The sequence below is a fragment of the Ipomoea nil genome, unplaced genomic scaffold (genome assembly GCF_001879475.1).
Source record: "Ipomoea nil cultivar Tokyo-kokei standard unplaced genomic scaffold, Asagao_1.1 scaffold1932, whole genome shotgun sequence".
Taxonomy (NCBI): Eukaryota; Viridiplantae; Streptophyta; class Magnoliopsida; order Solanales; family Convolvulaceae; genus Ipomoea; species Ipomoea nil.
This window is the reverse complement of record NW_017618360.1, coordinates 1,332,286-1,345,036: the sequence shown is the minus strand read 5'-3', so window position 1 is coordinate 1,345,036 and position 12,751 is coordinate 1,332,286. Positions and strand designations below refer to the sequence as shown.

At 29.2% G+C, this 12,751-nt stretch overlaps 1 protein-coding gene across 1 annotated transcript; it reads left to right on the top strand.

The window, feature by feature from the left end:
* Positions 1-8,045: 8,045 nt before the first annotated feature.
* Positions 8,046-9,792, top strand: LOC109193972 (bidirectional sugar transporter SWEET3-like). The gene is made up of 6 exons (XM_019344809.1): positions 8,046-8,123; positions 8,269-8,305; positions 8,418-8,640; positions 8,725-8,886; positions 9,171-9,290; positions 9,413-9,792. Exons 1-6 carry the CDS (start codon positions 8,087-8,089, stop codon positions 9,548-9,550), a joined length of 717 nt encoding a protein of 238 aa, XP_019200354.1. The 5' UTR covers positions 8,046-8,086; the 3' UTR covers positions 9,551-9,792.
* The last annotated feature ends 2,959 nt before the right edge of the window (positions 9,793-12,751 follow it).

Genomic DNA, 12,751 nt, shown 5'->3' with positions numbered 1-12,751 from the left:
GGACCTTATTATTATCAAGTACTAAGTTGCCCTCTCTATTCCACCAGCAATGAGCTCATCACCCTATTCTCGCTTTAAATTTTTCATTATTAACTCCCTTTAAACATTATATTATCAAATGATATACCGCCTCAAGTTAAATTAATATCAGTTCAAGTATTACATTTTTATTTTAAATGTTTTTAAACTCGCATCACGAAGTATCCCAACAGTGCAATGCAACAACATAAACTAGAGAATGGCTTCATCTTTAAAATATGCTAATCCACTACGTATAGTATTGAAAAGATAATAATATAATACAAAATAATGGAAGAAGGAGACGTGTATGTGATCCATCAAATGAAGCTTTTGATGTAGCGATCCACAAATAATGGAGTTGGCCTTTCAAAATTATTGGCAATTAAGTAAAGATCTATCTGACACGACCAAAAGCTGCCTTAACTATGTATCCTAGTTTAATCATTGGATAACGTTAGGCGTCATGTTCCATTGACTAGGGAAAATTAAGCACAAACCACAGGCTTTTTTAGTTTTCATCCTTTTCAGCTTTTTTTTTTTTTTTGAAAGAATCCTTTTCAGCCATTACAGCAATTTCATTAGTGAGGTTTATTCTATTAATTATTTTAGGGGTTTTAGCATCTATCTCATTATTTATTATCTTGCTCAATCTTAAAAATATTTTTTTCATTAGTTTTAAATTTTTTCTTACTTTTTTTTTGTGAATACACCCTTTTATTTCACTATATTTTAATCATTTATTTATTTATTTATATTCAATATAAAAATTATAATTACAATTATTATTTTTATTATATCTAAATTAAACACGAAAAAATCATAATAAAATTATAATTATAAACTGTTAATTATAATAATATGGTATCAAAATTATATACTATATTTATTAAAAACAAAAAAAAAAAGAGACAAATTTAAAAAAAAAAAAGAAAAAAAAAAAAAGAAAGAAAGAAAGAAGAAGAGAAGTTCGCCGTTGCACGACCATAAAAAAAATTCTTTAAAAAAAAAATAATGCATGCATTTAGAGTGGCCGTCACCGCCCAGGCAGGCGGGTGTAACACACTTTTTTTTTTTCTCCTCTTGTAAAAACCCAAAAAATGCACAAATGAAGGTACTCGCGTAGTGCTTTTTTTTTTTTTTTTGGTAAATCAAATTAGAACTATCAAATATTACTAACTTCTATCTCATAACATAAATTTTCAAGACTAAATTTATAAATTTACCTTGATTTTCTTTCTCTCATATATTCCCTTCCAATAAATATACTATTGGGCGCGCAGTCCGCACAGACTTAGCTCACTGATTCAGTAGATAATATCTGGGAGAAGAATAAATATACTACTGAGGCAAACACTTAGGCCCTGTTTGGTAAAATGGTTGTTAACTGATAAGTGTTAGTTGTTAGCTGATTGTGTTAATTAGAGGGTATAAATAGTTGATAACATTAGCTGATTGTAGAAAAGTGTTTGGTAAATTAGCTGTTAGCTGATAGCTGTTTGATATAATTTCTTTTCTCAAAAAACTAATTGAAAAAGTTGCTTGGAGTAGCATTTTGAATTTTAGCCTTTTGGAGTTGCAAAAAGCTAATTAACCAAACATTTATATTGATATTTTAACTAAATCAAACAATTAATAGTGGTCAAATAAGCCAAAATTGACTCATAGGCCAATTTTTTTTACCAAACAGGGCCTTAATCTTATTCTCTCAATTTGTACTTTCAATGCATAATTTCCCCTCGATGCTGAGAGAAGATGTGGAAATGAGAAGACTGAGGTGAATATGTAAGTTTAACCTTGAAAATTATGTTTTAAGATTGGAATATAATTAACCGGCACGATTCAATGGAATGGAAAAAGTGTCATCCACTAGCTAATAATTGAGGGATCAAAATTTAAAACACATATAATTATATTGGGTGACTGAGGCCACCATATATTCGTAATTGTGAGATTAAAAGCGTCATTTTTTCTTACAATAATAAGTTATAAATAATTCAGTAAGATAAAAATTGAAATTATAATCTCTCAATTGGTTGTAAGAGATGGATGAAAACTTAATATAAGCCAAAAGTTTTTTTTTTTTTTTGGTCAAACCAGATTTTGATTTCCTCAGCCATGATACACTAAGTCTCCACGAATGTTTGTAACAGATCTGAACTCGAGATTTTTTGTTAAGAAGCAAGAGACACGCATCATCTCATTCACACCTTTATTAGTATAAGTCAAAAGGAATTAATATTTAATAATACTTGGTATATATAGGGATGATATAATTGCCCACTTAAATTTGATGTGACACAAAACCAATGAGTGTTGCAATTACACATCGAACTCCAAATTGGGGTATAAGTTGGGGTGATGTGTGATTGAACTTCTTTCTGAATCATAACTAAACAGAAACCCAACAACATTAATAAATTCTTAAGAACATTATTATAAAGATTGTGTGCTTTGATGCATGCTATGAATGGTTTGTAAAGAGGTTAGAGGCACCTGAAACATGCCTCACCTGCAATCACTTTTCCCCTAACAAAATGGCAATTAATAAATGAACACGTACACGCACACACGCTCGAATAATACAAAATGCGTTGGGCTGTTATATTTTTTATTTTATTTTTTTTAAAAAATATTCATAATTAAATATCGAAATGTCATTAGATTTAACGAAATTTCAACTATTTTTTTTTATAAACGATCAAAATTAGTTATGTCACAATAATACTAGGACTAAAAAGGGATGTTCTGATAAAAAAGAACTAAAAGTGGATTAACACCTATAAATCTATAACCAAAAATGAAATTAACTCTAATTATTTCTTTACAAAATATATTCTGGTAAGTCGATAACATATTTACCGTCACATACATTCCCATACAATATATAGGGAGATTTGAACATGAATTATGCTTAAAACATGTGAAAATATGCTATAAGATAGGACTAGATATTCAGGAATTGAATTTGATTATCAGGATTAGTGTGCTTTCCAATAATCACAACCAGATAGATTGAGATAACATATGCTCGCCAAAATGAGTGGCCGAGTGGATAAAACATAATTCTCATACCTATAAGTCGATAACATAATTCGAATGGGTAGCACACTTTCGATTGGGTCTGCCATATAAAAATTTTTTAGTGTGATTTATATAGTACACATTCGATATATTATATCAAAATGAAATTATTTTATTTGACTCGCTATCATTATTCATTAAAGAACCTGTTACAAGACAATAATGCATTTAATATTCTTTAATTTGATAGCTTCTTTTCAACAAATTCAGGAGGTATCTTTTAAATTCCTTTTTTTGTTAATTCCAAATTATTATATTGGAATATAATCCAATGGAAATTATTATTCACAAATATCCAATAAATAAAATCGCATAATCAATCAAATATTATTCTAAATGAATGGACCTCATTTTTTGGTATTTCACATGTATAAACACTCATTTATACTACAAAATCAAATTTACTTCGAATGACTCTTTGATCAAACTTGTTACACATAATTTTTTGAGAAAATGGTCAAATAGGCCCTCGAACTTTAGCTTAAAAGTCAATTAGGTCCCTAAACTTTTTAAAGATGCAATTACACCCACCAACAGTTTATTTAAGTGCAACGAAGCCCAAAAATAAATTAATGACCTGCTATCACAGGTCATTAGGGTTCAAGCCACCTTCCGGCGAATTTTCCGGCAAAAAAAAAGTGACTGGCGAAATTTTCGACAAAAGAAGTGACCTGCGAAATTTTCGGCAAATCTGGGTCGGTTGCTGGTCACCTCTTTTTTTTGTCGGAAAATTCGCTGGAAGGTGGCCTAAACACAAATGACCTGTGATAGCAGGTCATTAACTTGTTTTTGGGCTTCATTGCACCTAAATGAATAGTTGATGGGTGTAATTGAACCTTTAAAAAGTTTAGGGGCCTAATTAATTTTTAAGCTAAAGTTTGAGGGCCTATTTGACTCTTTTCCCTAATTTTTTTTAATGTAATTTAATTTTTTAGTTTGAGGTTTACCTTTTAACATCATGGTATCATTGGAAATTAAAATGAAAAAGGGGAAAAAAAAAAAAGTAAAGCATATCTATTTCCCTTGAAAATTTCATTTGACTATATTTATATACTCCATATATTACATATTATTACCTAGCTTTGAGTAAAATCGAGTTATTCATCTCTTTTTATGAGTTTGTCCCTCCAACAGGGCCGGTTCTGGCCATGTTTGGTCAGGACGACGTCACAGGACCTCCGTTTTTTTTTTAATAAAAAAATTATATATAAAATTATTATTTTTATACTTGATAATTATGCTTTTAAAATTCATAGATTATTCTTAATTGTAATTGAAAATAATTTTTTTTAAAAAAAAATTGACATTGAAATTTCGGTAAATAATTTTGTATTTAAATATGCATTAAAAATGTCACTTTTAAATTAAATTTTGAATTGTATTTTTTCTTGATTGAACTTTTTATACATTATATTTGGACACATTTTTTTACTACATTTTTTTTTAATATATATTTAGACAAATTGAGTCCAAATAAATTTGGACTCAATTACCTCATTATAGAAATTTTATATACCTCTATCGTTATCTTTTAGAAGTTTTTAAAATTACGCCTCTATAAATATTAAATAGACACGGGTCTTTATTTTTTATATAACGACTCTGCCCACCAACATGCTCAGGGAGTCGAGCGCTTGAAATTGTTTGATGGGTCTCTCCAACATGAAGAATGCATGTATGTCTGATCTTCTTTCTACAACGTCGTCGTCATCTACATTTTCTCTCTCACCAAATTGCAAAATGAATATTGTGTGCATACATGCATATAAGGCGGATTCAGAAATTTTATTCTGTGGAAAGTAAAAAAATTAGTTAAAAACACGATTTTATTTTAGTACATAAAAACACATATATTCGACTAATCTCAAATATAAATTATATACTATTCAAATACAATTAGAGAACCAAATTAACCCAAATGTAATTTTTATTTCACAGCTAAAAATTGAACTAACTAATAAAAAAAATCAAACTTTATAATACATAGTAACTACACATCAATCCATTAGTCATATGCTAAGTACTAACACGAACTAAAGAGAAATCAGCTAGTATTTCAATTCTTTTTAACATTTATTAAATTTTAAAATTTTATAAACTCAGTAATGGAGCATTTTCATAAAATAAAAAAAAAAATAAAAATAGAAGCAAAACCCCGCATATAGGATAGTGCCCACATAGTACTATTTTCTATTATTATTATTGTTTTTTTTTTTTTTTATCTATTCTATTCAATTATATCATTAGCATTAGCTTCATCTACCAACTTATGATTTGCAAATATAGACATATAGTAGACGTATACTTCCCCTCTTGCCTATTTATTTATTTACTAGTTTTTTTACGCGTGTTGCGCGATTGAGATAATACCCAATGTATTTTTTAAATAAGTACTTTAAAGTATATATCAATGCAAGATTATATTGGAATTGTTCATGCATAGATAATTGAATGTTGAATTTACGTATTTAAATAGGTGATTCTAAGTTTACAAATGCAAGATAATATAGTCAAGATTGATTATAATTTTTAATAAAATAATTGTATAGGTGTGGTTGAAACCAAATACGGGACATAAGGGAGAGCAAATAAAAATTAGGGCATAAAATATTAAATATATACTAATATTGAAGAGCTAACTGTTGATTGCCAAACAATGACATTGCGAAATAGTTTCCTATTCAATTTGTTGTGTGATTTGAATACTCTTTTCATCAATAAATCCCCCAAGTAGTTAATATGATTGGCTTAATTATATTTTTTATTATTTATTTTTTAAAAATTATTATTATTATTATTATTATTATTATTATTATTATTATTATTATTATTATTATTATTATTATGTCATTTTACATGTTAATCTAAACAGCTAATTTTTTCAAATATCTTTTTACTAACCATTGATATAATTTACTGGTCAAATTCGCTAATATAATCGGCTAACCGCTACCTGCTGGTTGTCAAACAAGGACATTGCGAGATAGTTCTCACTTCAATTTGTTGTGTGATTTGAATACTCTATTTGTCAACAAATCTCTCAAGTAGTTAATATGATTGGTTTTATTAATTATATATTTTTAAATTTTTTCATGATATTAATAAAATACTTGGTAAATAAATATATAGCATTATTTTGTACTATAACTTTGATATTTAATTTTAAAAAAAATAGTGCACAAAAAAAGATAATAGTCAATGTCGTGAATATAATCAATTGATGAATTTGAATGTAAAGAATTTTTACATTAGAGAAAAATAAAGACAATATAACTAATAAAATTATTTCTCTTAATTAATTTATTGATAACGAATACTTTTTTTTTAATAAAGACATTGTAGGGACAATGTAACGAATATAATCAATTGATGAATTTGAATGTAAAGTATTTTTATATTGGAGAAAAATAAAGACAATATAACTAATGAAATTATTTCTCTTATTTAATTTATTGATAATGAATATTTTTTTTTTGAATAAAGACATTGTAGACACATAATTATAAATTAAAGAAATGTATATGCACCATCGGCAGTGTGGGAGCTACCTCTCAAAGTGAGGGGGGGTTCCTTGTGCGCAGTGAGCAAAGGTCTAGCCTCTATGGTTCATGTTCAGTTGAGTTACCATGATTTACATCTTCCCAAATGCTCTGTCGAGTCGGAGTGTGGGGGGGGGGGGGGGGGGGGGGGGGCTTAGGGTTGGAACCTTTTGGAATAAAGAAATGCATATGTATTATTTTATGTTGTAGCTACTGGATTATTATTTAATTTAATAAGAATAAAATAGAGTACTAATTATGCCAATTTTGATTAGGATGGGGTTCGAACTTATGCCCTTTCTTATTGAAATCAAAGAGTAATTTAAGGGTGAACTAACAGAAATTAACAGAAAAGTTAACGGATAATCATATTCATTAAGGATAAATTAGGAAATCTAAAGGAAAAATTAAAATCTGATCAATCTGAGCCATTCATTTGATTATAATTTGTGACCGCCATTTTTTCTACCCATTATAGGCCTAACTCTCTTGGGCTCTTATTAGTATAGTAGATATATTTTATTTTATTTATTGAATTAGTTTTTTTATACTGCATCTAGTATTCTCACCAATTAATCTAAATCTATTATGTTACCTACGCATTAGTAGGTTGTTTATCAACGCATAATTCATTATTAATCAAAAAATGTGAGGTTTCACTTGTAGTCAAGGAATCATGCTTCATACTCGATCAATATTGCTTTCCCCATTTGAAAAAAAAAATATATATATATATATATATATATATATATATATATATATATATATATATATATATATATATATATATATATATATATATATATATATATATATATATATATCTAATACACTACGGTTACATGACATAAGTTACGTACCCCCTTCAAGGGTCATAACCATGCAGCTCACATATATACCTTTCCGGCGTTTGATGCGAACCAAAAGTAAATGAGAATGAAGGAGATCTCAAAAGCAATCCGACTCCATTAATGGTGACCACCGGAAAATTTTCCCACCGGCCGGCCATACCACGTGTACAGACAACAGTTGAACAGTGCGAGTATGTAGGGAACGCCTGAGAACTCGTCCGCACTCTTCTTCTCCATCACCCTCGCAAAGGTTATAACCTGCACAATTGCATGCACATCACAGAAATAATAATCAATTATTAAACTAAAATAATTTAATTTTGCAAATATTCAACTATATAATAAATAAATTTCCATGATATATAATTTACGGACAAATAAAAGTCAAATTTTGGTTATATGTGAATAGTGAGGTGGCCCATTACCTAAAGGTAGATTCTCTATATATATATATATATATATATATATATATATATATATATATATATATATATATATATATATATATATATATATATATATATCCCTCAGCTGGGAATGCACAACTCATAATTTCAAGAAGGGTTTTCCAAAACTCTCTCAAAGCTTCCCACCATGGAAGATAGACTGCGTTTGGCAGTGGGAGTAATGGGTAAGTAAATATATGCATATATATATATATATATATATATATATATATATATATATATATATATATGCCTCTAATATAATATGCATGAATATATAATTTATTTTAAAAAATTAATTAACTTAGCTTGCATGCATCTTTTTTGCAGGTAACGCCGGCAGCTTGATGCTCTATTCTGCACCAATGTAAATTATTAAAAAAGAATAGTTTGTTATATATCATGGAAATTTATTTATTATATAGTTGAATTTTTGAGAAATTAAATTATTTTAGTTTAAATAATAATTGATTGTGCAGGTTAACTTTTGCGAGGGTGATGAAGAAGAAGAGTACAGAAGAGTTCTCATGCGTTCCGTACATACTCGCACTGTTCAACTGTTGTCTATACACGTGGTATGGCCTGCCGGTGGTTAGTCGCCGGTGGGAAAATTTTCCGGTGGTCACCATTAATGGAGTCGGGATTGCTTTTGAGATCTCCTTCATTCTCATTTACTTTTGGTTCGCATCAAATGCCGGAAAGGTAAGCAAGCTATGCTAAGCTAAGCTGCATGGTTATGATCGTTGAGCTAGAATTATATATTATATATGTGAATTGAATTTGCAGAAGAAGGTAGCGCTGATGATGATTCCGGTGATCGGGATGGTTTTGGCGACCATGGCGATATCCACTTTCAGCTTCCATGATCATCGTCACCGGAAACTGTTCGTCGGCAGCGTTGGACTCGTCGCCTCCGTGTCAATGTACTCTTCTCCTCTTGTGGTGCTGGTACGTCGTCGTTTAGCTGCTACCAATTAATATCCAAAACAAAAAGTAGTCTAAGGTATTGATCAATATTTATAGCCGAGTTAATAGTTATATATAAACACTAAAGGGTCAGGTAAGTATACTCTATCTAAATTAGTCGAATAGTTGAACTAACAAACTTCACCCAAAAATACATTTGAGTAAGGCTTCTAAATCTTAATTAATAAAAATAACAAACACTAACCACTACTGTACACGTGGCATGCAGAAACACGTACTAACATTATTGTGCACGTGGCATGCAGAAGCGAGTGATAAAGACAAAGAGCGTGGAATATATGCCATTCTACTTGTCTTTCTTTTCGTTCTTGACCAGCTCACTTTGGATGGCTTATGGGCTGCTGAGCCACGATCTTGTTCTTGCGGTTAGTAATTAAATTAAATAACACAATTTTTCTTCAATTGATTTAGTTTAATTTAAATTAGATTTTCGATTTGTACAACGTTAATAATCTTGGTCGTCGGATAACTACTGTCGTGTCTGCAGAGCCCGAACCTTGTCGGGTGCCCACTGGGCATGCTGCAGCTTCTGCTCTACTGCAAGTACAGGAACAAGGATCAGACGGTGGCTGAAGAGCCACAAAACAAATGGGATTTAGAAAGATGTCATGATGAAGATAAATAGACTATTAAGCTCGCAGTTCGCACGAGGTTAACTCACTGATTCAGTAGATAATATTTGGAAGAATAATAAATAGAAAATTGAAGCAAAACACTTAATCTTATTCTCTCAATTTGTAATTTCAATGCACAATTTTTCCTGGATGTGGAGAGAATATGTGAGAATGAGAATACTGAGGTGAATTTGTAAGTTTAATAACCTTGAAATTATGTTTTAAGATTGGAATTAACCGGCACGATTCAATGTATAGTATTAATGGAGAAAGTGTCATCTACTAGCTAATAATCGAGGGACCAAAATTAAAGACACATATAATTATATTGGGTGACTGATATGAGGCCACTATATATTCGTAATTGTGAGATTAAAAGCGTCATTTTTTCTTACAATAATAAGTTATAAATAATTCAATAGGATAAAAATTAAAATTATGATCTCTTAATTGGTTGTAAGAGGTGGACGAAAACTTAATATAAGCCAAAAGTTTTATTTTTTTGTCAAACCACATTTTGATTTTCTCAGCCATGGTATACTAAGTCTCCACACGACACATCGAGACTAATTTAATAATGTTCGTAACGAATCTAAACTCGAAATTTTTTGTTAAAAAGGAAGAAACACGCATCATCACATCCACACCTTTATTATTAGTATAAGCCAAAAGAAATTAATAATTAATATATAATACTCGGTATATATATAGGGATGACATAATTGCCAACTTAAATTTGATGTGACACAAAACCAATGAGTGTTGCAATTACACATCGAACTCCAAATTGGGGTATAAGTTGGGGTGATGTGTGATTGAACTTCTTTCTGAATCATAACTAAACAGCAACCCAACAACATTAATAAATTCTTAACAACATTATTATAAAGATTGTGTGCTTTGATGCATGCTATGAATGGGTTGTAAAGAGGTTAGAGGCACCTGAAACATGCCTCACCTGCAATCACTTTTCCCCTAACAAAATGACAATTAATAAATGAAAACATGTTTTTTTTTAAGTTGTGTTTTCAAACGAATCTGTTACATAGTACAAGGTCTTTCTAGCTAGTATGCTTTTTATTATAGCCCACACAGCATTGTGTGGACCATAATCACATAATAATTTGTCGTGATCAAACATGATTCTTATACTTAAAAGTTAAAAACATAATTCGAATGAGTAACGCATTTTCGATTGAGTCGGTGACAGAACTTTTTATGTGTGATTTATCTCTCCGGATAAAAGTACACATTCAGTATATTATATTATTATATCGAAATGGAATTATTTTGTTTGACTCGCTATCATCAAAGAACATGTTACAAGACAATAATGCATTTAATATTCTTTAATTTGACAGCTTCTTTTCAACAAATTCAGGAGATATCTTTTAAATTCCTTTTTTATTCCAAATTATTATATTGGAATATAATCCAATGGAAATTATTATTTACAAATATCCAATAAATAAAATCGCATAATCAATCAAATATTCTAAATGAATGGACCTATTTTTTGGTATTTCACATGTATATATAAACAATCCTTCATACTACAAAATTAAATTTCCTTCGAGTGACTCTTGGTCAAACACGTTGTACATAATTTTTTTTAATATTGTTTAATTTCTTAGTTTGAGGTTTACCTTTTTACCCCATGGTATCATTGGAAATTAAAATGAAAAAGAAAAACAGAAAAATTAAGGCATATCTATTCTCCTTGAAAACTTCATTTGACCATATTTATATACTCCATATATTACATATCATTATCTAGCTTTGAGTAAAATCTAGTTGTTCATCTCTTTTTATGAGTTTGTCCATTCAATAGGGCTGGTCCTGTCCATGTCTGGTCAGGACGACGTCACATGACCTCCATTTAAAAAAAAATTATATATAAAATTATTATTTTTATACTTGATAATTATGTTTTTAAATTTAGTAGATTATTCTTAATTGTAATTGAAAATAATTTTTTTTTAAAAAAAAAAATTGACAATCAAATTTCGGTAAATAATTTTGTATTTAAATATGCATTAAAAATGTCACTTTTAAATTAAATTTTGAATTGCATTTTTCTTGATTGAACTTTTTATACATTATATTTGGACACATTTTTTTATTACATTTTTATTTTTGTTATATTTAGACAAATTGAGTTCAAATAAATTTGGACTCAATTACCTTAGTTATTAGAGATTTTATATACTTCTATCGTTATCTTTTAGAAATTTTTAAAATTATATATCTCGTCTCTATTTTTTATGTAACAACTCTACCACCAACATGCTCAAGGGCGCTTAAAATTGTTTGATGGGTCTCTCCAACATGTTTTCTTTGCCTAGACATGAAGAGTTTGTGTTGTGACAAGCTATTAGTTGCTTTAGGAGTCTGCCCATCAATTTGATATATCAGACTCGTAAAGCAACTAAGGCAAATTATGCTCTGGACCCGTGTCCACATTGAATTGTGGACACGGGCCCAAAACGACGTCGTTTTTAAAAAAAAACGCGTCATTTAGTTAAAAAAAAAAAAAAATCGCACGTGTTTTGCCGTTAACGGCGTTAACGGCGTTATTATTATTATTTTTTGATTATGAATGTACAGTTATGCCGTTATGAATGTACAGTTATGCAATTATGAAATTATGAACACAGAGCTCTAACATTATGAACTTACAATTATGAACATATATAGTGATAAAATTATGACCATGGAGCTTTAAAATTGTGAATATAGAGCTTCGAAGATTATGAATGTACAGTTATAGAGTTATGAATCTACAGTTATGGAGTTATGAATCTACAGTTATGAGATTATGAATCTACAGTTATGGAATTATGAATGTACAGTTATTGATCGAATTATGAACAAAGAGCTCTAACATTATGAACTTACAATTATGAACATATAGTGATAAAATTATGAACATAGAGCTCTAAAATTGTGAACATAGAGCTTCGAAAATTATGAATGTACAATTATGGAGTTATGAATGTACAGTTATGAAGTTATGAATGTACAGTTATAGAGTTATGAATGTACAGTTATAGAGTTATGAATGTATAGTTATTCACATATAGTAATAAAATTATGAACATATACTTCTATAACAAAGTGATCTGAAATTAAAAAAAAAAAAAAAAAAAAAAAAAAAAAAAAAAAAGGAGATAACAGTGCTTAACGGCACTGTTACCCATGTCCAGCAAGCA